Raw genomic sequence first — 23,990 nt, 5'->3', positions numbered from 1 at the left:
GCCTTTTTTCCCCAAAGCATATAAGTTATTTGAGATCAGATCTCTTGTAAGCAGCACTAAATATATTGATAAGGACGAGTTAAGAAATTTTAAACTTTAAAAACATAGGTGTATTCCCTAAACAATATATTTTTAGATAGGATGCAATTAAAATTCATGGTAGTATTTTTCCTGTAGAAGTTCTCGTATTAAAGAAACCTAGAGAAAGACCAACTGTAGTACAAGGATACAGTAATAAAAATCATCAAGACATGGTATTGGCTAATGTTTCTTTAGTTATCCTACTTTGACAAAACTAATTTCACCGATTTTTCTCTGTAGCCTAGAAAATTGAAATATATTGGATTCATTTACATGGACTCTCCTCTTTAGATGTGTGCTCCAATGAAGATCTCCCTGAAGTCGAGCTGGTGAGCCTGCTAGAAGAACAGCTACCCCAGTATAAGCTAAGAGTGGACTCTCTCTTTCTATATGAAAATCAAGACTGGACTCAGTCCGCACGACAGCAGCAACATGGATCTGATGCCCTCTCTCCAGTCCTTGCTGAAGAGACTTTCCGTTATATGAGTGAGTATTTTAGAGTTTGTCCATTGAACTAAAGATCATGAATATGTTGGTGTTGACTTTTAAAACATTTGACATCCCTAGCCATTGTTCAGTTTGTACCTACTTTAACTTGAACTGATTTAACAACATGAAGAGATGATTCTAATTGTGTTATGTCTGAATGCAGAAAGTTTATCATTCTTAAGACTCTGGGTGTCCAGGGTTGCAAGCATACTCAGAGGTTTCCATTTCTCTCATCTTTTACTTGATACTTTCCTCTAACTGTGTAGAAAAGGGAACTTAAAAAAAAAAAAGTAGTGAAAGTATTTAAAATTTAATATGCCTTTATATTTCACAGCATTTATTATCCTAATACTTTAATATCTTGAGCCATCAGCTTTTTGACTCTTATCTACCCTACTAAAGTGATGTAGTCACGGGAACTTGTCAAGTCATTAAGAAACAGAGTTCTTGGGTACATAAGTAGCTTTAATAATGCCAAGGAGAAATACGTGCACACTATATAGTAATCTTCATCATTTACTTAAGGATTCAGAGAATATTTCAGTGAGAAAGTAAGCCAAATTTGTCCTGAAAATAGGTCTGTTTTACACCACACTCTTTAAAAATGACAAAATTAAATAGGACACTTTTTAAACTTTCAAGTATGGAGACCTTTTTTGCTTTTGACCTTATTCCAAAAATCTTCATTCAGGCTGAGCTTACTTTTTCAAAATTCATTCACTATAAAGATGTATGCATAGAACATCTTTATATATAATAAATTCTATATAATAGAATTTATTATATAATAAATATATAATACGAATATATATAATAATTCTATAAGTTCAATATTGATATATTTATAAAATTATTTTCATTTGAATTAGATATGAGATTGCATTAGGTCCTAGATATTTTCCCAGTGAGTGCTTCAGTGTTTTTAAAGATTCTAGCTGGAGAGTGATTGTTGTGAAATTCTCATTTTCATAGTAATCATTAACTTTTAATGGTACTTTCCTATAACCAGATTACTTACTGCTTAGAAAAAGAATTGTAAACATTGTTTAAACTTGAATTAGGAACTCAAATAAAACTGTATTTCTGTCCTCAACAATTCTTTTAAGTAGCTGAATATTAAATTAAGGCCCTTAAGGTTTTCTTTTTTTTTTAACATCTTTATTGGAGTATAATTGCTTTACAATGGTGTGTCAGTTTCTGCTTTATAACAAAGTGAATCAGTTATACATATACATATGTTCCCATATCTCTTCCCTCTTGCATCTCCCTCCCTCCCGCCCTCCCTATCCCACACCTCTAGGAGGTCACAAAGCACAGAGCTGATCTCCCTGTGCCATGCGGTTGCTTCCCACTAGCTATCTATTTTATGTTTGGTAGGGTATATATGTCCATGCCACTCTCTCACCCTGTCACAGCTTACCCTTCCCCCTCCCCATATCCTCAAGTCCATTCTCTAGTAGGTCTGTGTCTTTATTCCCATCTTGCCACTAGGTTCTTCATGGCTTTTTTTTTTTTTTTCCTTAGATTCCGTATATATGTGTTAGCAAACTGTATTTGTTTTTCTCTTTCTGACTTACTTCACTCTGCATGACAGACTCTAACTCCATCCACCTCACTACAAATAACTCCATTTCGTTTCTTTTTATGGCTGAGTAATATTCCATTGTATATATGTGCCACATCTTCTTTATCCATTCATCTGATGATGGACACTTAGGTTGCTTCCATGTCCTGGCTATTGTAAATACAGCTGCAATGAACATTTTGGTACATGACTCTTTTTGAATTACAGTTTTCTTAGGGTATATGCCCAGTAGTGGGATTGCTGGGTCGTATGGTAGTTCTATTTGTAGTTTTTTAAGGAACCTCCATACTGTTCTCCATAGTGGCTGTATCAATTTACATTCCCACCAACAGTGCAAGAGTGTTCCCTTTTCTCCACACCCTCTCCAGCATTTATTGTTTCTAGATTTTTTGATGATGGCCATTCTGACCAGTGTGAGATGATATCTCATTGTAGTTTTGATTTGCATTTCTCTAATGATTAATGATGTTGAGCATTCTTTCATGTGTTTGTTGGCAATCTGTATATCTTCTTTGGAGAAATGTCTATTTAGGTCTTCTGCCCATTTTTGGATTGGGTTGTTTGTTTTTTTGTTATTGAGCTGCATGAGCTGCTTGTAAATCTTGGAGATTAATCCTTTGTCAGTTGCTTCATTTGCAAATATTTTCTCCCATTCTGAGGGTTGTCTTTTGGTCTTGTTTTTGGTTTCCTTTGCTGTGCAAAAGCTTTTAACCTTAAGGTTTTCTTAACTTTCTAGTTTGAGAAGTTACTTGCTTGAGATTTTCTAGAAAATGCTTTTTAAAAGGAACACTTTTTTATTTCCATTTCCCTTTGTTCCCTGAGTTTTTAGATTTGTGAGAAAATTTCAAACTGAAATTTCATCGGGATAAATTTAGTTTGTCATTATTTTGATAAAGCGGCACAGAAAGTGCCCCGTAGTTTACATGTTCTTTGTCCTATGTGCCGCTGGAGGGGACAGTGAGGGAGACTAGCTAGAAAGATGTCTTAGATCATGATTTAATGGAGTTACGTTAAAGATGAATTTTAAATTAAAAAACTGGAAAATAAAAGGTAAACAGATTCTAAAATACTTGGTTTATAGGACTTTACATAAACAAACTGTAAGGTTCAAGGGAGCAATTTAAAACTTGAGATTAATAGGATGTTACACGATCCATACTTCCAGGATCTGGAAAAGTGTCCTATTCCTTTCATCTAATGGTACTATTTTCACTTCAACAATTTGAAAATTAAACTATATATGATACACCTAATATCATGAAGCAAAGAAGCTAGGATCATCATTCATTCACTGATACTTTATCTCTGTACTGTACTTTAATTTCACCATTATTTTAAAAATATCAATTCTTTTTTTTTTTTTTTTTTAAACATCTTTATTGAAGTATAATTGCCTTACAATAGTGTGTTAGCTTCTGCTTTATAACAAAGTGAATCAGTTATACATACACAATATGTTCCCATTTCTCTTCCCTCTTGCAAAATATCAATTCTTTGGGTTAACAGTTCACTCAAATATAAATAAACTTCATTATGAATTTCTATCTTATGAATGTAAAAGATAAGTGATTTACTTTGTTTAGCAAATTGACCAAGATTTTAAAATCGCGGGGACTTCGCTGGTAGCACAGTGGTTAAGACTCCTCCTGCCAATGCAGGGGACAAGGGTTCGATCCCTGGTCCAGGAAGATCCCACATGCCACGGAGCGACTAAGCCTGTGCACCACAACTACTGAGCCCTTGTGCTGCAACTACTGAAGCCTGTGCACCTAGAGACCGTGCTCTGCAACAAGAGAAGCCACCGCAAAGAGAAGCCTGTGCACCGCAACGAGGAGTAGCCCCCGGTCACCGCAACTAGAGAAAGCCTGCACACAGCAACAAAGATCCAACGCAGCCAAAACTAAATAAAAATTAAAAAAAAAAAAAAAGAACTTTAAAAAGCATGATACAAACCATTCTCTTTCCCTTTCCCACAGTTTTCTATCCCCTTGAGATGTCAAGATTTGTGGTTTAGAATAGTTACTACAGACCCTGGCAAGCCATCCTAGGGTTCAGCTCCCTGGTGCTGTTTCAGCCCCTTCTTATCCTGACTTACCTCACATGCCAGTAGATACTCATGCTCATTAAAATGAATTATAACAGCTAATAAAAAGAGGTGGCACAGGCAGAGGCACTTTCTCTCTTATATAACACAAAGAAATTGAAAGAGCCATGAGAAGAAAATAAAGAAATTTGGAAGGAAACACGGGCAAGGTTTTGGGATGGGAACCTATCTCACATGAATAAAAGGACACTGGTTGTTCTTTGAAGCCCCTACCAAACCAGAAAGAGATTGCTCTCAAGTGTTTTATTTTAAAAGTAAACAATGGATGGGTCCAAAAAAGTAATTCCCTCCTAGTCCCTGCCTTACACACACAAAGTTTAAGATACTCAAAGAATGTTTTGCGTGCAGGGTTTTCTTAATTTTATTAAGAGAGAGCCCCACAGTGACATGGGGCAAGCAGTGCGATCAGATCACACTGTGACAGAAAGTACCATTTGTTCGTGTGAAGGCTAAAAATAGAAACCCGATCTGCCTTTCAGGGTATTTTTTATTTGGGAGTAAGGGATCACCTGTACCACTTCCTAATGCATAAGAAAAAGATGGGTGGTTATATAAGTTGTAATTAAGGCATCAGTATCACTTGGTACTTGTTAGAAACACAGATCCTTGTGCTACCATCCCAGATCTACTGATTCAGAAACTCTGGGGGTGGGGCCCGTCTGTTTTAACAAGTCCTCCTGATGGTACTGGTGCACACTCAGATTTGAGAACCACTGATCTGAAGCTTTGTCACCAAAGCCATATGGCCATTTCACAGTGACATTAATTGGAGAATTTAAGGAATTAGGGAGGGTGTAGAATTTTGCCAAGAAATAGATTGTAGAAATTATTACTTCTGGTTGGTAGTTATACTTTTCCCCAACTCTGCCCTTGAAAATCATTAACCTGTACTGGCAAGAAAGGAAATACAACAGATAATGTTCAGGAAGCATTAACATTAAGCATAGCATTAAGTCAAGTTGTAGAGGTTAGCAGATTTATAATTCCTCACAACCAGTTCCACAGAAGAATTAAGCCATATGCCCTAAGACATCTATTGTAGAATGAATTACCTTATCACCTCTACATTATGTACTAGGTAGGTATTATTTGTCGGAGAATTGAGAACGTTGTCACTCAAAGCATTATCTATGGGGCTTAATTCTCCCCTGGAACCCTGTTGAGAAAGGCTGTCCTAGACGGTATATATGACCAGCCTCCTTTTTGTTCTGCCTCAGTTCTTTTGAAGGCAGTTTTTTGTATTGGAGAAATGTTCTCTGTATTATAGTAGCGAGAACCACTTCTTTGGGGTTAAAACCTCAAGACCTGTCTGTAGTTATTAGGAGCTATTCTAGCTTTTACTCTGCCGTGTGAACTGTGTGTTTCTTTTTTGTTTTTTGTTGTTTTGCTTTTGTTTTTTGGTGTGGGAGGTTTGGAGAGTGATGAAAGATTAGAAATCTTTTAAAAATTAGGTAATTGTGGTAAAAACTCTAGACCTTGAAAAAGGACATATGAAAGAACTATTCAAGAACCATCTCATATAAATAACAGGGATATCAAAATGGATTAACATTGGCATTTTCCATCCTGAAAATGATTGGGGGATGGTTGATGTGAAATTATGCAGATATAACATAGAGTAAGAATTAGTGAAGTGCTTATATATATCTCCCCATGTTTTTTCAGGAATATTAGATTCTCCAAATATTAAACAAAAATGTTGAACATTAACTAACAACCTTCAGAAACCAAAAATGTTCTGTACAAATGTTTATTTTCTCCCTGATATATAATTTGTTCTTAGAGAGTTAGAAAGTTCATGTCTGGAAACAAGCAAGGAGCATTGGTAATTTCTGTACCATTTAACATATTTTATTTTAACCTCTGAGAACTGAAGGGAAAATAGGATTTGATAGAATTACAATAAAGTCAGCCTGCTTGGCCCTGAATTCTTGGTTACAGAATTACAGTGAAGAAATAGTCTATCGCTTTGGAAGCATTTAATCACAATGCCTAAATACCAAGAGAATACTTAAGAGCTTTGCCCTGAGTACTTTTGGAATCATCCCAAGCAGCCTATCTTTATCAGGAATATTGTGTTAAAGAAGAGAAGACAGAACTGATTAGGCTGCAGAGAGGAATCCTTTGTGTTCCTCTATCAATTGAGCAACTCGGTGCAGTTGAGGTGGCCCAGCCTTTGGGGCTTGGTGGTCTATAGACTGTTTCACTTAAAACATAAGAATTGGAGAATTCGGGTTGCATTATCTAACTTCTTTGCCGTAATAAATATTTAAGCATTTGAAAATTGATTTTTCCTTTTTGAAACCTCTTAACAAGAGCTGCTACTTTTTGATTGCAAAGATAACATTTGTTCTTCATGGAAAATTAGCAAAAAACTGTACAGAAAACAACAGATCAACCATAACCCCTACTCAGAGATAACCACTATTAACATTTTGATTTATAGCCTTCCAGCCTCTCTTGTGTATAGACATGTATAGATATACCAATACGTTAAAAACAAAAATGGTACCTATGTTGTTTTATAACTTGTGCTCACAGATAAATAGTCTAATATTTCAAAAGATGAAAGCCTTTTGATCTTGGTGGGACTGTGGTAGAAACAGCAACATGGTGCAAAGAGCCCATTCCCATCACTGGGAATGAGCAGACCCAAGTTTTTTCTTATGACCTTGTGAGACAGGAGTTGTTATCACCTCATTATTATTATCTTGGCTTTGCCACTAATAGTTTGCTTTGCCGTCTTGGACATGTCACACAATTCCTCTTAGTCAAGGTTCCTCATATAAGAAAATGAGATCATTAAACTAGGTAACTTCTTAAGGTTCAGCTTTAAATTATCAGACTATGACAGATGGTAAGCATTTATGGGAAATATATTTTAGTTTCTCCTCACTAAAACATCTCTTTCATCATGTGTGACTGGTACCTCACAGCGTTTTATTACATCCTTAATTTACTGGTTTGACTTCAGATTAAATTTGCCACTTCATCTTCAACTCTTTCTTGTCAGTTGTATAATATAAGCCATGTCATTTACTTTTTATTTTTTATTTTTTTATTTTTTTAAGTATTTATTTATTTATTTATGGCTGTGTTGGGTCTTCGTTTCTGTGCGAGGGCTTCCTCCAGTTGCGGCAAGCGGGGGCCACTCTTCATCGCGGTGCGCGGGCCTCTCACTATCGCGGCCTCTCTTGTTGCGGAGCACAGGCTCCAGACGCGCAGGCTCAGTAATTGTGGCTCATGGGCCCAGCCGCACCGCGGCACGTGGGATCTTCCCAGACCAGGGCTCGAACCCGTGTCCCATGCATTGGCAGGCAGATTCTCAACCACTGCGCCACCAGGGAAGCCCTCATTTACTTTTTAAATTAGTTGTATAAAAACTTTTTAACTGAGTCTCCAGGGTTGCTGGTTCTTGCTTTGAGTGTTAACCCTGGATCAGTAGTTTTCATCCCTAGCTTCACATCAGAACATCTGGCATATTTTACATACTACCTGTGCCCTGGACTTCCTCCAAATGCATTAAATTAGAATCTGGAGTTGAGACCCACTGCCCTGCATTTCATTTGTTTTTGCAACAATTGGCTAGTTTTCTGTAGTTTAGAGTGTAGATATATAGACTTGATTTTTTTCCCGTGTATTATTGAGACGAGCAGTAGAAGAGACCACACACTGTTAGTATCTGCCTTAATTTTTAATCCTTTGTTCCTGCTATGCTACCAAGTTAAATTGTGAAGATTCCTGGCCCAAAAGCCTATTTCCCTTATCCCTGAGTTAAATTATAGTTTAATTTATACTTATAAATAAAAATCCTCTACTTGTAAATAAAAATTCTTTTGGAGTAAAAATGTTTCTCTCTAGTGTGTTTGTTTTTGTTGTTGTTGTTTTTAGTTTTCTTATTTTCAATTTAAAACTTTTTCAGCTATCTCCTAACACTATCAGCCCAGCACTTTGTTTTACTTTTAGCTAGAAGTGAGACTATCATTAATAATTAAGCTCTGGGTAATTCCTAGTTTCATATTTTTAATTTTTATTTTTTTATATTTATTTATTTTTTATTTATTTTATTTTTTTTGGTTGTGCCGGGTCTTAGTTGCAGCAGGCAGGCTCCTTAGTTGCGGCTCACGGGCTCCTTAGTTGCAGCTCGCTGGCTCCTTAGTTGCAGCACATGTGCTCCTTAGTTGTGTCACATGTGCTCCTTAGTTGTGGCCAGCGGGCTCCTTAGTTGCTCATGCACATGGGATCTAGTTCCCTGACCAGGGATCGAACCTGCGTCCCCTGCATTGGAAGGCAGATTCTTAACCACTGCACCACCAGGCAAGTCCCAATTCCCAGTTTCATTTTAAGCAGTGGTGCTAAGAAGAAAAATTAAAAGCTCAGATTAAAGTAAAATCTATCTAATGGTGTCTTTTGAGCAACCTTAAGTGTTAAGATGGGACTAAAGAAGTATAGATGACTTAAATCATAGTTTCTGCTGCCAACTCAGTGCATTATTTACAGAGAATTTTAAATCAGGGCTGTTTCATACATACCAGTTGTGTTTAAAGAGTATAGCTATAAATAGTTATATGATACTTAGCAGTTTACTAAATACTACTTAGTAGATTATCATATTTGAACCTCCTAATGACCTTGTGAGAGGTTATCACCTTCATATTATAAATGTGGAATCTGAATCTCAGAAGGGGTAAGTGACTTGTTCAAGCTCACTCAAATATGTGAATTCAGCTTTTCTGCTTCAAACCTCTGATTTTTCACACTTCAAGGCCAAACTAATTTTAAAATCAGTCTAAGTCAAACACAAGTCTGTTTCATGTAATGCACTCCAAAGTCAAAAGATCCCTCTTTTATTATGCATCATTAGCTTAAAAAGGTATTGCTTATTGTGATTGTGGAATCATTAGGATCATATCTGTTCTTTTCTTTGGAGCTAAATTAGTCAAGTGCAGTTCCTGAATTTCTGGAGTGCCAGAAATAGTGGGTTTGAGTTATGCAAGGAATACTATAGTATACAGTTTAGTTTATAGCAAAGACCTACATATGGTGAAGCTTATCATAAAGAAAAAGGGGTTTTAATTAAGCTAAAAAGTGTTACGGTTCATAATAGAATTATAAGAAGTCCTACGAGTCCTATTCCTTGTTTATTGATATTAGCTCACATGACAGGTGATCATAGATGTTCAAGATAATCACAACAGAATTCTAATTAAATTCCTTTATACATAACTCCTCGTGAACTCACCCCTCAATAACTTTAATTTAGATTAGGATGTAAAACAATTGGTGATTCAATTCATTCTCCAGGCCCACATTCTCTAGTGTGAGTGAACCAAAGTTCCAATCTTATTTTTTTAATTAATTAATTTATTTATTTATTTTTGGCTGCATTGGGTCTTCGTTGCTGCACGCAGGCTTCCTCTAGTTGTGGTGAGCGGGGGCTACTCTTCATTGTACACAGGCTTATTGCGGTGGCTTCTTGTTGCAGAGCATGGGCTCTAGGCACATGGGCTTTAGTAGTTGTGGCGCACAGGCTTAGTTGCTCTGTGGCATGTGGGCTCTTCCTGGACCAGAGCTTGAACCCATGTCCCCTGCATTGACAGGCGGATTCTTAACCACTGCGTTACCAGGGAAGTCCCCAAAGTTCCAGTCTCACCAAGGGAAGAGGAGACAGTCAGGAGGTAGCTGCCTTGTGATCATTTGATACTTTCTTAATTTATTGTATGATGTACATTTTGTTTGTAGTAATTGGTCTATTTCCTGAGTGTCTAACACATGAAATATTTCTTTCCCTTTTCTTTTTTTACCTATTTTTTTATTCTGAATGGCTTTTTGTAAAAGCTCGGGTTGTTTGTTGTGTTGTTCTCTTTCAATTCTTATGACTGTTTAAAACTTTGTGTTATTTCTATATCCTATAAACTGTTTTTTTTAACTCTCTTAGTTCTAGGCACAGACAGGGTGGAGCAGATGACCAAAACTTACAATGACATCGACATGGTTACGCATCTCCTGGCAGAGGTAGGAATATGTCTTTTTTCTCCAGTACAAAAAGTTAGAACTTGAAGATCATTTAGAATCTATCAAATTTGCATATCAATGAAAAGTGATAATGTCTTTGCTCTAGGTTGTTCTGTATGAGGTTGTTACAGATAGAAAAACTGGTATACCAACTGGCATTCCAAAGTAGAATGGCTCCTGAAGTTTATTGTTATGAAATTGTAGAGGGCTTAATTTTTTGTTGTGTTATAATGGTGCTGGCTGACTTCTCTGTCCTGGAAAAGCAATCTTTTAAAAAAAATTTTTTTTTAATAAATCCTTGGTGTCACTCACCCTGAAACAGAGCTGCCCATTCAAGAAGCAGCTCCATTGCAAATCAACACCAATAGTTTGAAGCATCTTCCCTTTTCTACTTTTATTCAGGCTATTATTTGAGCTCACTTTGTCCATGACATTTTTAGTATGTATAGTATATCTCTTCAAAGTGGCAGTCTTAAGAGGTCTCTCCCTATGCTTCAATTTCAGTTGATCTGATGGAAATTTCAGTCTTTCTCTTTGAAATACCCTTCTCCCCACATGCCCCCCTCACCCCCAGCAGCTCCCCAGAATGATTTTGTGTATGCCACTTAGCCTATATTGAAAATGAGGTAAGTGGGCCTTGAAAATTTGGAGATAATCCATCCACCTGTTTTCATGTTGCTGTGGACCAAAAAAATAGAAGCATAATTTTATTTACAGTGATTAATGTAAGTGGAACCCATACTCATATACTATAAGGCACTCAGATGTATAGTGATAGTTTTCCACCCTACAGAATACAATCCTCACCACCACCACGTCGAGGATTCCTATGCCTTGCTAAGTATCACCATCTACCCAGAAAGAGTAACTCATGCCTTGCTAAGTATCGCCATCTACCCAGAAAGAGTAACTCTTGCCTTGCTTGACTTTTCTGTAGGCTTCCCTGCATCATTACCACCAGTTTCTTCAGACTCCCTTCTTCTCTACACTCTAAGAAGAACGCTATAGCCTCAAAATGTCCAGTCTATTATATCCCCTATTTTATTTCACATCATGATTCTTATACCAGTTGACAATAGGGCTCTTGATTATGCTTTCCTCAAAGCCTCTGGCTCTGAATGCATATAAGCTTTGCCCTAATTGGAACTGTATTCAACATGCCTACTGTATCATTACCATGCTTAATAGACAAATGCATTCAACAAATATTTATTTGGCTTTTACTATGTGTCAGGCCCTGTCCTCATTTTTAAAGACTGTATTGATTTTGTAAGTCCATAAAGTCATAAGTTGAAAGGTTGGGTTGCTGGATCCTAATTAATGGGGTGATCAATAAATCTCACTTGATATCAAGAAATGCCCTCTTGCATTTATAACTATGATGGTCATCCATTTGACTAACGTATATTAAACACCATTTGTGTGTCAGGCCCTGTATTCATTTGTATATCTGGGCATTAAAATGGATCTTGATGCTTTCTAGGACATTGCTTTTGAGTTTAGCAAAAATGACTGCAGAATTTTAAACTACCACTTAATTTTATTTGTACTCAAAGAAAAGATGTATTTGGCATTTTAACAGAGGGATCGTGATCTGGAGCTAGCTGCTCGAATTGGACAAGCTCTCTTAAAGCGGAACCATGCCTTGTCTGAGCACAATGAAGCCCTCGAGGAGCAATTGGGACAAGCCTTTGATCAAGTAAGTCTTGGATCAAGTATTTGCAGCATGAAGCAATTAGGTCTTGGGAAATGGAGAATTTATTTTCCTGGGTGCCCCTGAAGTGATGACAATAGTATCCATTGAACTAACCAGTAGAGAAATGAAGTGTTATTGTACAGAGGAGTACTCATGTGACTCTACCTTAGTCAATATAAAAGCCTGTATTCAGTACCTACAGTACTTGTGGCATCCTGCTTAGATTCTAACACTTTATCCTTACTCCTTTCTGTAGACTTTTTGTGTGATCTTATCTTAAACTTATTTTTTAAAAGTGTACCCCCAAATAATAGATACCCAAAGGAAGTATCTTTATTCAGAAACCCAAACAAAAGGAGAAAAGAAAAGGAAAAGAAATTTTTGAAAATATATTTATCCCATAGCAATAAATATTTTTAGTGAGAACTGATTTATTATTAATTTGAACGGTTACATTTTAAATCTTCTATAATTTGTTATTATCTGGTTTCATTTATATTTTATAAATCATCATGTTTAATAACATTCAAGCCTTTGTGTTGAAAGTACTTATTCCCTAGAACTAAAGTTGGGAAGTCATGTAGAGTTATGCAGCTTAAAAATACAAACCTTTAGGGTGAGAATTTTTTTTTTTTGACATATATTAAGAGATTTAATGCACAGAATCTGCATATACAACTGTGGAAGATGGCAAGTCTGAAATCCACAGGGCAGATCTTCAGGAAGGGCAGGCTGATGCTCCAGTCAATAGGCAGAACTTCTTCCTCAGGGACACCCCGGTTCTCTTCTTTTTTTTTTTTTTTTCACACACACACACACACTGTATTTTACTTTTACAAGAGATAAATAGACTGACACCAAGCATTGTACATGGATGACCACAACAAAAGCAACAATGATTGCAATTACCAAACATGAAACACACTCATACTATGTCATAATATTGACATTCAGTCCGGTAATCCTCCACTGTAGCAGCTCCTTTACTTCGCAGTGAAAATTGATTTGTATATTCTTTGCCTCTGAGTCCTTGTGGGATTTTTTTTTTTTTAATTCAAACAGAAAGTCACAAAAATTATACTCATCCTCATCAGTTCACTCAGTCCCGTGTAATTAATTTTTTTTTCATCTTGATCTTTTGTTAGCACTTTTATGAGTTCATCAGTTTTTCATTAGAGTTCTGAAAATGCTTATTCATTCAGTTCAGCAGTACAGTCAGTTACCAGAAACCTGTACTTGTCAGAGTCTTTTCCATGAATTTCTTGAAGATGAAACCCTTTTATAGGAACATATTTGCAAAAGCATCAGAGTACACCCAGAACTGTCTGTACATGACAAAAGACTTAAAAATGACCACGGTTAAAGATTTGATGAAAGTTCATAATAATGCAGTTGACAAGAAAATTAGTTATTTCTGAGATATACATTTTAAAGTAATAACTAGGATTATGACTTATAACATTATACCAGAACATATGAGATTTTTAGAAATTTCATGTAATGTCTGAAACATTTATATTAATATATTTCCATACAAATAACCCAATGAAAGTTTAGTATTAGTTGTTTTGTTTGTTTGTTTTTTTATACTGCAGGTTCTTATTAGTCATCAATTTTATACACATCAGTGTATACATGTCAATAGGATGAGAATTTGAAGTAAGGTTCTATTCTGATACTTTGAAGTTTCTTCCATTTTGTTTTGTTTTGAACTGTGAATGTATCATCTTATGTGAAATTTTCCTCCTATATTCCTATTATATAGAATATGGAAATTGGCTTTTCTTTTCACCTAGTATAGAAAAAGATATATTTGTTGAGTTAATGCTCTAAAATTATAGCTTAGGAAGTATCTGAGGTTTGTTACTCTCTTTGTAGCCCTTGTTACTTTAGTCAGTAAAACCTAACAGCTGATTTTATGACTTTGTTGTATGGTGAGAAACAATTGCTCCATGAATTAGAAGCTATATTACTTGTAAATAGTGCAAAATAAAGACTATCTTGTAAATCAAGCCCTTTTGATGTACAGGTTAATCAACTGCAGCATGAGCTGTCCAAGAAAGATGAGTTACTTCGAATTGTCTCCATTGCTTCTGAAGAGAGTGAAACTGATTCCAGCTGCTCTACACCTCTTCGCTTCAACGAGTCCTTTAGCTTATCTCAAGGTTTGCTGCAGTTGGACATGCTGCAAGAAAAGCTCAAGGAACTGGAAGAAGAGAATATGGTTCTTCGATCCAAGGTACGGTCAACTTAATTCTCACTCTCCTTTACCTTAAAGGCTATAAGGTTTAGGTCCAGGTAGTATTGAGGTGAAATATGGCATAACTAAGGATTTGCTATTGACATTCCAGTGGGGGGGGTGGGTGACAGCCAAGGCACAGATGTTTACCTTCCATTGTTACTTAGATCCTACTGAAAAGTGGATAAGAGCAAGCTGACAGGTGAAATAGAGAAAGCCACAGCATAGAAATTATAGCTTGTGGAGTTTACACAAATAACTAAATAATTACAACTAAGTTAAGAACTATATTGGAAAACTACAGTGTTTCATGAGCTTATATAATGGGGGGTTGGGGAATGGGTCAAAGAAGTCCTACTTAAACATGTGACATTTTAGCTGAGGCTAAGGGTTAGCCTATCAGAGATATATGTAGTGGAGGGGAGGGGTTGGGGTGAGGATGAGTAGACATGTGCAAAGGCCCTGAGAGGAATAAGGGGGAGATGCTTGTCATGTCCTTTTCCATGGTCTTTATTTTATGATAGATAAAGCTTTATGAGTTTTTGTTTTACTTTGTAAGTGATGAACTTTTATCTTTAAATAAGTAGTAAAGATTTTTTTAGTTAATACTATAAAATCATTAGAAGATATTATCACATATTGATTTTTTTTTTTCTTTCTTGAAGGCTTGTCACATAAAGACAGAAACGATTACCTATGAAGAGAAGGAACAACAGCTTGTCAGTGATTGTGTTAAAGAACTTCGTAAGTGTTAATGTATTCTGTTTGATAGCCTTTGGGCAATTCTTTGGTAGGCTATCACTAACTCAGAAATTAGATCAATGGTTTCAATAGAAGCATCTCAAGAAACAATTTTAAATAATTGCTGAAAATCTTGGAATATCACATTGAGCCCACAACTCTAAATAAAGTACCATATGTACTTTTAAGAAATATCTTTGTTTCAAATTGTCATCATCGTTAAATAAAGACCTATATTTCTACCCATTATAGCATGTTAGAATGAAAGTAACCAAAGTTCTTATTTTGTTGATGAGGAAATAGCCCTACAGAGAATATGATTTGCCAAAGTCAGAAAACTGATTAATAGCAAAACTAGGGCTTAAATGATGGTGTAAAATGTAACATTCAATGAGTATTTGTTAAATGCCAGCTCTGTCTCTATAAAGGAACATATTTTACTTTCATGTATTGTTAGCTAAAATTTTTAAAAAATAAATCAGTTGGAAAAAGATCAGCTTTACTAGAGAAGAAATTTTAATCTCTTTATAAATATTGATATATAGCCTTTTATGTTGAAAGAGAAGGTATGATAACAACATATCAGATCATTTGAGCTGTGGGCTTCAGAATGTGGTACCTTGCCCAGAATATTAGCAAACCAGAGGAGTGTAAATTGAATCTTCTCCATCAACACTATCATTACCCACCTTTTACACTTTAAAAACAAAGAGCAATGATTTACCTAAGAGCCTGGATTCTGGTCTCCTGTCTCCTTATTGCCATCCTTTGAATTGCTATAGACTTTCCATCGATTTAAAAATAGTTTTATATAACACTTAGAAATAGCTTTGCCACTTGTGTTTAGATGTCAAAATTTTTATATGAAACAAAGATTTATTTCCCCAATGGAATTCTAAAGCATGCAAGAATGCTGCATTGTAAGAATTGCTTTAGAGGCCCTACTCAGTTTGCTGAGTATCCCAGAAGGTCTCTCCTACAGAAGCATCTCAGTAGCTTTTACAGATTGTGACTGTTCCATTCTGGAAATATTCCTTTGTTAGATTTGTTAAGTTTGATTTTCATTTCTTCTGGGATCTTATTTACATTCCTGAAGAGTTTTCAAAGACATAAAATGTCTTGGCCCTTGCAAAGATATATAATTCACCTATCTCTTTTCAACCTTCTTGTCCTTCATAAAGAAAAAGATTGAGGCAGAATCTTTAGCTTGCTTGCCTTTACAAGTTATCTCTTTTTAGCTTCAGTGCCTCCTATTAAATTCCCAGCATTAGTCTATTTCAGAAGAACCTTTAATTTTCTCTATTGGGTTATCCAGGTTTATTATTTTAAATTTATGTTAGAGAAAAATCAATTCGTGATAGTCCAGTGCTTGTTACAAAACAGGATTTGGCCCACGGGCCATAGTTTACCAACCTCTGCCCTACATTTATATTAATTTTAAGTTTTTTGTTTTTTTTTTCCAGGTGAAACAAATGCTCAGATGTCCAGAATGACTGAAGAATTGTCTGGGAAGAGTGATGAACTGATTCGTTACCAAGAAGAGATTTCCTCTCTCTTGTCTCAGATTGTAGATCTTCAGCACAAACTTAAAGAAGTAGGTTCATTCATTCAACAGATGTTTGTTAAGCACTGACCTAGTACTATGCACTCTGCTAAGTGCTAGATACATTAAGCAAAATAAACATGGTCCCCACCCTTTTACATTGCTTTAGTCTGATTGCTGTTTTAGTCTTCTGTCATGAAATATCATGAATAACTACTTTCAAATCACTATTTCTTTCCATAAAATGGAGTTTGATTTTCCTCAGAAAGTTGTGATGTGAACTACTGACTCATGCTCATTGTCCTCTGAACACCTTGTTGGATTTTGTATTCTGCCCATTTTATTGCACTTATTTGGCTTTTGAAAGGTTAGCTTTTGATAGTCCTCTGGACTATATCCCTGAAATACATTCTTAAGATGTCTTAAAAAGAGAGTAACCTGTATTTATATGGGAAGGCTTCACATGTCTCTTTTAATATGTTGTTAGCAAGTGATTGAGAAGGAAGAACTGAGACTTCACCTCCAAGCTTCCAAAGATGCCCAAAGACAACTGACGATGGAGGTAATGAAACCTTCCTTTATGTTGTGTTATATGGGAGGGGAGGAATGAATAGTTCCTTTCTTCTTTGTGAATAAGAAAGACTAAAGGCGATAACCAGATTTAAAACAACAACAGAAGATTAAGCTGAAAATTATGAGAGCTAAGAAGTAAAGCTTTTTAAAGATTCTATCTCTAAAATAATAGTAACATGACAACATCCTTCTTGATTAATAGGAAAACCTTGAGTTTATAAGATTCTTTAGGAATATATGACCCTTTTACAGGTCTATGTTAACTAACCCAACAGTTTTTAAAATAAGATAATCTGCATTTTTTAATAAGCACCCCTAGCTCTAGTGATGCTGGTGATCTAGTCCACATAACACACTTAAAGAGATTTTTGAAGTTAAAATGTTCTCTGAAAATTATGTACTCTTTTAACATGCTTGTGTATCTAACTATAAAAAAAATTTTGAAACAAGGGAGAAGAAACTACTTGTTTAGGATGATTGAGCACCCTGACATCTTATGAAATACTTTGTAGACTTGATCTTGTCATTTACAGACTTCAGAGTTCATTCATGTTCATTATGTTTAAAAATATACGTATCTAATATTCCACTAAACTAACTTGACCATAGCTATTATACTTCCTCTATAATTTTTTTTTTTAAGGATAGGAAGCATTAAATATTGAATTGACAGTTATGGTTGTCTCAGCTACATTTCACATTTTTAGGAAATCATGCATATATATAATTCTGGCCAAGACATCCCTAAACCTGGCAGTTTGAAATATATATACTTTCCTTGCTTAGTCTGTTTCAGAGTCTTTGTATTAAATTTAAATTTATAAAATTAGTCCTCTGGATAAAATTTAAACTTATCCCAATGGGATTTTTTTCCCCATTGTCATCTTTGAGAATATAATAAGGAACACTAATTGCCATCCTATCTTTCAGCTGCATGAGTTACAAGACAGGAATATGGAGTGTCTGGGAATGTTACATGAATCCCAAGAAGAAATAAAGGAACTTCGGAATAGATCTGGCCCTGCTGCTCATCTCTACTTCTCCCAGCCGTACGGAGTTTTTTCTGGGGTAAGGAACTGAGAAAGAAACTTAAGATTAGATGGTCCTGAGAGTAATATGGTTTCTAATGGTGTAAAGCATCTTGAGAAGAGATAACATGGTTTGTCCTTGTTAATTGAATTTAATTATTGATTTAGGCCTTCATTTGCATATCTGTATCTACCTTAATACTCTTATTTATTGTAGCCTTCCTTCTAACAGTTGACCTTCCAGATTTATTGTATGAGATGAACCCTAAGGAAATTAAGTTTAGGTCTGTGTCCCATAGAGTTACTTAAACTTCAGTCATCCTCCTTACCCTAATCCCACCACATACCACTTATTCGAACAGTGCTCTGAACATCTAAAACCTCTTTTAACAGATCTTGAGTTTCTTGCTATATTTAACTTCAGTTAGAGTGTAAACCCCATGAGAGCAGGAATCATATCGATTTGATTCCTCAATAAACAATCTTTTTTTTTGAAATAAATAAATTAATGAAAACTTCTGAGTTTATTCCCGAATTTGTAATGTTGGTTCAAAGAGTTATTTTAATAATCTAGTTCTTAAACACTTACATGCAGTCCTGTGAAATTTTTTAAAAGACTGAAACTATAAATTATAATAGATTTTCTAGAGAATATTGGGGCAGAATATTTTTTAATTTTTAATTTTGAGGTAATTTTAAACTTAGGATAACGTTCCAACAATAGTACAAAAAACTCATATATCCTTCATCTAGATTTCTCAAATTTAATATTTTACTACATTTGCCATATTGTTCTCTTTTTTTTTCTGGACCATTTAACAGTAAGTTGCAGATAACCCTATTACCCCTTGATAATTCTGTGTGTATTTATTAAAAACAAGGATACTCTCAAGGACATTCTCCTACATGACCACATATAACCATCAACTTCTGGATATTGACATTGATGCAATACTATCACTGTCTCATCCACAGAACCCATTTAAATTTTGCCAGTTGTCCCAACAGTGACCTTTGAAGGATACATTGCATTTGGTTGTTTCAGCCGGGGACAGCTCTTCTGTCTTTGTTTTGTCCTTCATGACCTTTGTAGAATGTCCTCAGTTTGTGTTTGTCTGTTGTTTCCCCACAATTAGATTTAGGTAATGCATTTTCAGCAGAAATAACGCCATGTTCTTCTCAGAACGTTGTATTGGAAGGCACACATTGTCTCTTTTTCCCATTACTGATGATGTTAATTAACTTTGATTGCTTGGTTAAGGTAGTATCTGCCAGTTTTTTCCACTGTAAAGTTAATCATTGTTAATAGTTAATTGAATTAATGTTACTAAATTAACTTTGCATTGATGAAAATTGTCGGATACTACCTTAACCAAGTGATCAAAATTACTATTTTTGGGGTGATACTTTGAGACTGTTTAAATATTCTGTTCCTCATCAAGCCTTTACACACTGGTTTTAGCACCCATTGATGGGGATGTGTCTGACTCAGTTATTACTATGATAATTGCCAATGGTGACTTTTTAATTCCATCATTTTTTCAACTTTTTTTAATTGGCATTCTTTTATGAATTAGAGCTTTTCTGTGTCATTTATTTATTCATTTGTTCATTTGGTTATGTCAGTATAGACTCAGGGATTCCTATTTTAATCAGTGGATTATAATCCATTGTTACTATTTTTTATTTTGATACTTAAATTGTCCCAGATATGGCCAGTGGGATCTCCTTCAAGCTCCTCTTGCCCTTTCCCTGGCCCAGTCCTGGGATCAGCCATTCTCCAAGGAGCTCTGGTTATTTTTAATGAGAAATGATATTTAGCATCCAAAATCTGGGTGCTAGGTATCCAATGCCACTAGAGTACCATTGCTTTGAGGTCCTCTCAACAGATAGAGCTAGGAAGTATATGTAGGTTCATATACACCCACATAAACACGTCTATATCTATCTTTACATTCATACCTATGTTTATATGTATATTTAAAATCATGAGTTCACACCAGTACCTCCAATTCTAGTCACTGTTAGCGCAGCCCCACTGAGCATGACACCCATGCTAGTTGAATCTTCATCCCTGACCAGGGGAAGGGGAAGCTTACTTATTTTTCTTTAACAATTTTTTATATTATAAAAGCTTTACATATTTATTATAGAAAAGTTAGAAATTACAGAGAAGCAAAAAGAAATTGCTAAATACCATCAAATCCTGACCTCCACAGAATCACTATTAACATCTTGGTTTATAGCCTTTCAAACCTTTTATTTTTGTGTGTCTGCATATGTAATACTTTTATTTATCATAATTGGTTTTTCCCACTGCTTTCTTGTAAAAATATATCATGAAAAAGTAGTTGGTTCTTGTTCAAAAGTTACATTTCCAGAATGTCTCTTTTCTTCCCCTGCATTTTAGCCTGTGACTGTTTTCTTTTATTATAACACCGAAAGTATTGGATTCTGGAAACTCTGTTAAATAATTTAAAGATAGTTTATTTCTCCTAACAGGCTTCTTAGATAATCACTGTTAGTAACATAAAACTCTTTTTCTTAGGAATCTCTGGCAGCTGAGATTGAGGGGACCATGCGTAAGAAGTTGAGTTTGGACGAGGAATCTTCTCTCTTTAAACAAAAGTAAGTTCAGATCACATGTGTTGTTAGTCAACCATTGGGATGGAAATTAAACAGAAGCCATAATCCATAGTGATTGGTATTATGAGATTCAGTAGTAAATCTGCTTACTATTCAGTTTTTTCCTCGTAGTGCTCACATCTGTGAGAGCATTCTCTTGTTCTGAAATTTATTTTCTAATAATTTCTCCAAAACTTCAGAGGCTTTGCAGGGTGGCTTTATTTTTAATTAACTGCACTTACATGTCTCTTTTCTAAAGCACTCCAGTGGTAGGCAGTGGCAATAATGAACACTTTTCTTTTGACAGAGCCCAACAAAAACGGGTATTTGATACTGTCAAGGTTGCCAATGACACACGGGGCCGCTCTGTCCCATTCCCAGCTCTGCTACCCATTCCAGGCTCCAACCGTTCAAGTGTCATCATGACAGCAAAACCTTTTGAATCTGGTTTACAACAAACAGAGGACAAAACAATCCAGAAGAGTAACTTGGAGGAAGATCCAGGGTAAGAAACATAGATTCACACACTCAAATTCCAGCGTTGCTCTGTGCTGTCCCAAGGAAGTTCTGGAACTGTCAGTTTTCATTCAGTAATGATTCCCTGTATCATTATTTGTTAGATCATTGGAGTGAAAAAGTTTAATTAAGTGTATTCAAAATGGAGTTTTCATTGAACTATAAAATTCTTTACTACTTTCGTCTCTGGTTTGGCAAAATTTGAGTCTAAATCTTTGTGTTCAAAGTCAAATTTGTTTGAATCTGTTTGGTCATTGGCAGTTATGCATAGCATTACATGACACTTTCTCATAACCCATGCTCCTAATTTCAGTTGCTTTGGTGCCATTAGGATAAACAATAATCTGGAATACCTATTGAGGAAAACTAGATTGCTCTTAATTTCCTATTTGTTTAAATTTAGATTTTTTTCTGCTCTTTATTAATTCAGTTCATTGAATTTTGTATAACTAGAAATTAAAGAGAATGACTGGAAAGTCCGCTGAAAGTTTTTGAAAATTAGATGTTTGGCATCTGAGAGAAGTCTTTCTTAATGCAGAAATCCATTACCTTTGGTTTTCAATTGTATTGCCTGGTCTTAGGGGTAGATACTATACACACAATAGCTTGATGTTTCAATACTACCTCATTGTACACAGTTACCTTAGGAAAAGATCTAACAAACAGATCTGTGTGAATTCACACATGGAATAACTAAAGCTTGGCTTACTACTCTTTCTTTTGGTATCAGTTGTAAGATACTGCCAATTTTTTAAATGTTAATAAGTGAAAAACTGTGTATTGCAGAACTATGAAAATGCAGTATTTACAGATCTTGTTGGTTTCTTTTAAATGTTTGTACTATTCATAGAGAATTCTATGGCCTAAAGTTAATTTTTTCACATTTTAATATTTTTGAAATTGTTTCTCTTTTGCAGCTAATGACATGTCATAGTTTAATGGGTAACATTTTTTCTTTCTTAGTACATAAAATAATGGTACCTCTTGCCTTCAATGGTATTATAGATTCAGTGAAATATAATAATATTTAGTTTTTTGACTACCTAAACTGGATTTATAAATGGTCATTATCTGTAGGTTCATAAATTAAGTGAAACAGAAAAGTTAATAAACACAACATAATAAAGTATAGTTTTGCCTATCTGAAGTCACTTGAAATGATCTATAAAAATATTATATATATGGGCTTCCCTGGTGGCGCAGTGGTTAAGAATCAACCTGCCAATGCAGGGGACATGGGTTCAAGCCCTGGTCCGGGAAGATCCCACATGCTGCGGAGCAACTAAGCCCGTGTGCCACAACTACTGAGCCTGCGCTCTAGAGCCCGTGAGCCACAACTACTGAGCCCGCGTGCCACAACTACTGAAGCCTATGCGCCTAGAGCCCATGCTCCGCAATAAGAGAAGCCCACGCACCACAACGAAGAGTAGCCCCCGCTCGCCGCAGCTAGAGAAAGCCCACGCGCAGCAACGAAGACCCAGTGCAGCCAAAAATTAATTAATTAATTAATTAATTAATTAATAAAAAATAAAAATGTTTTATATATATATTAGAGATTTGGGTTTGTTGTTACTATTTCTGTATTCCAGGTATCTAAGAAAAAATATGTGTTTTTAAGATCAATCTCTTGAACATTCACCATTGTGGAAAGGAGAGGTCTATGCTATGCTTATGACCCTCACAGATCTAGTCAGTGAGTGTGTTTTTCCCATAGGAGCGTCCAGAAGGTCTGTCAACCAGAATGCTCTGCAGAGAGCGATTTGGCTACAGCCCTGCATCGCCTGAGTCTGCGGCGACAGAACTACTTAAGTGAGAAGCAGTTCTTTGCTGAAGAATGGCAACGGAAGATCCAGGCTCTGGCTGGCCAGAAAGAAGGGGATAGTGACTGTGGCATCCCCACAGAGAGCCTTGCCTCCCTCTGCATTGACCAGTCAGAGATCACAGACCTGAGCAGTGCCAGTTGCCTTCGAGGTTTTATGCCTGAAAAATTGCAAATTGTCAAGCCCCTTGAAGGTAATAAGGAAGGAAGGGCTGTTTCTAAGCCATGTTGCTTATTGGCTTTGCCTTCCCCTGGAATTGAGATTTCTCTTGTAATTATAAGAACCCTATGTGCAGAAGACATCTTTATTATCCCTAAATCTTCGCTGTTTGTGTGACCGTGCAGAACTTTGTGGAAAATGAATGAAGAGATTTGCGTTCTCCAAGCCATCAGCTGTAGGTTCTCTTCTACTGATACTGTTTTTATACAAATGTGAGGGAGGAGGAGTAATCTTTTCTTGTCCTTTGCTAAGGAATATCCTTGATAGCAGTTTTCATGGTAAGATAAACAGGATATGATAGATGAATAAAAATAATCTATATGTAATGCTTCATCTCTACCTTCCTTTTCAAAAAAGAGTTCTTTACCCAAAAGATGTCAGTTACTTAGAGATATGTGTGTCTGTATTTTTCTTTTGTTCAGTTCTGTTAATTTCAGGTCAGTTTCTATTCTCTCCTAAGACAGAACTTGAATTCAAAACAGATCTCTTTGTTTTATGGAATATTGACAATATTCAAGTGATCCTCTGCTATTATCATAAAAGAGTCTGCATTAGACAAAATTTTGAGTCAGTAACCTATAAGGACCCCTCAAACTCAAAGGTGCTATAAGTTCGTTTTATTCATTAATAGTCAGTACAGATATTTGTCAGAGTTGCCATTTTTAGGATTATATGACTATTAGTGACAACTAGACACTGCATCTGGTGCAGGTACT

The 23,990-nt window shown here is 35.7% G+C and overlaps 1 protein-coding gene across 3 annotated transcripts in view; it reads left to right on the top strand.

The window, feature by feature from the left end:
• TRAK2 (trafficking kinesin protein 2) overlaps nt 1-23,990 on the top strand; it is a 65,993-nt gene that overhangs the window by 30,609 nt on the left and 11,394 nt on the right. For 2 of the 3 annotated variants that reach the window (XM_082397321.1, XM_082397322.1), the window contains 12 exons: nt 373-567; nt 9,860-9,937; nt 10,198-10,274; nt 11,857-11,973; nt 14,000-14,209; nt 14,875-14,953; nt 16,414-16,544; nt 16,981-17,055; nt 17,997-18,134; nt 20,643-20,722; nt 21,027-21,224; nt 22,950-23,248. In XM_082397321.1, the coding sequence (XP_082253447.1) occupies nt 373-567; nt 9,860-9,937; nt 10,198-10,274; nt 11,857-11,973; nt 14,000-14,209; nt 14,875-14,953; nt 16,414-16,544; nt 16,981-17,055; nt 17,997-18,134; nt 20,643-20,722; nt 21,027-21,224; nt 22,950-23,248 (1,677 nt within the window). The remainder of the gene's footprint in view (nt 1-372; nt 568-9,859; nt 9,938-10,197; nt 10,275-11,856; nt 11,974-13,999; nt 14,210-14,874; nt 14,954-16,413; nt 16,545-16,980; nt 17,056-17,996; nt 18,135-20,642; nt 20,723-21,026; nt 21,225-22,949; nt 23,249-23,990) is intronic. The other variant, XM_082397323.1, reaches the window with a different exon arrangement.

This window comes from Balaenoptera borealis, assembly GCF_965194805.1.
Source record: "Balaenoptera borealis genome assembly, chromosome: 6".
NCBI lineage: Eukaryota > Metazoa > Chordata > Mammalia > Artiodactyla > Balaenopteridae > Balaenoptera > Balaenoptera borealis.
This window is presented reverse-complemented; position numbering and strand designations above follow the sequence as displayed.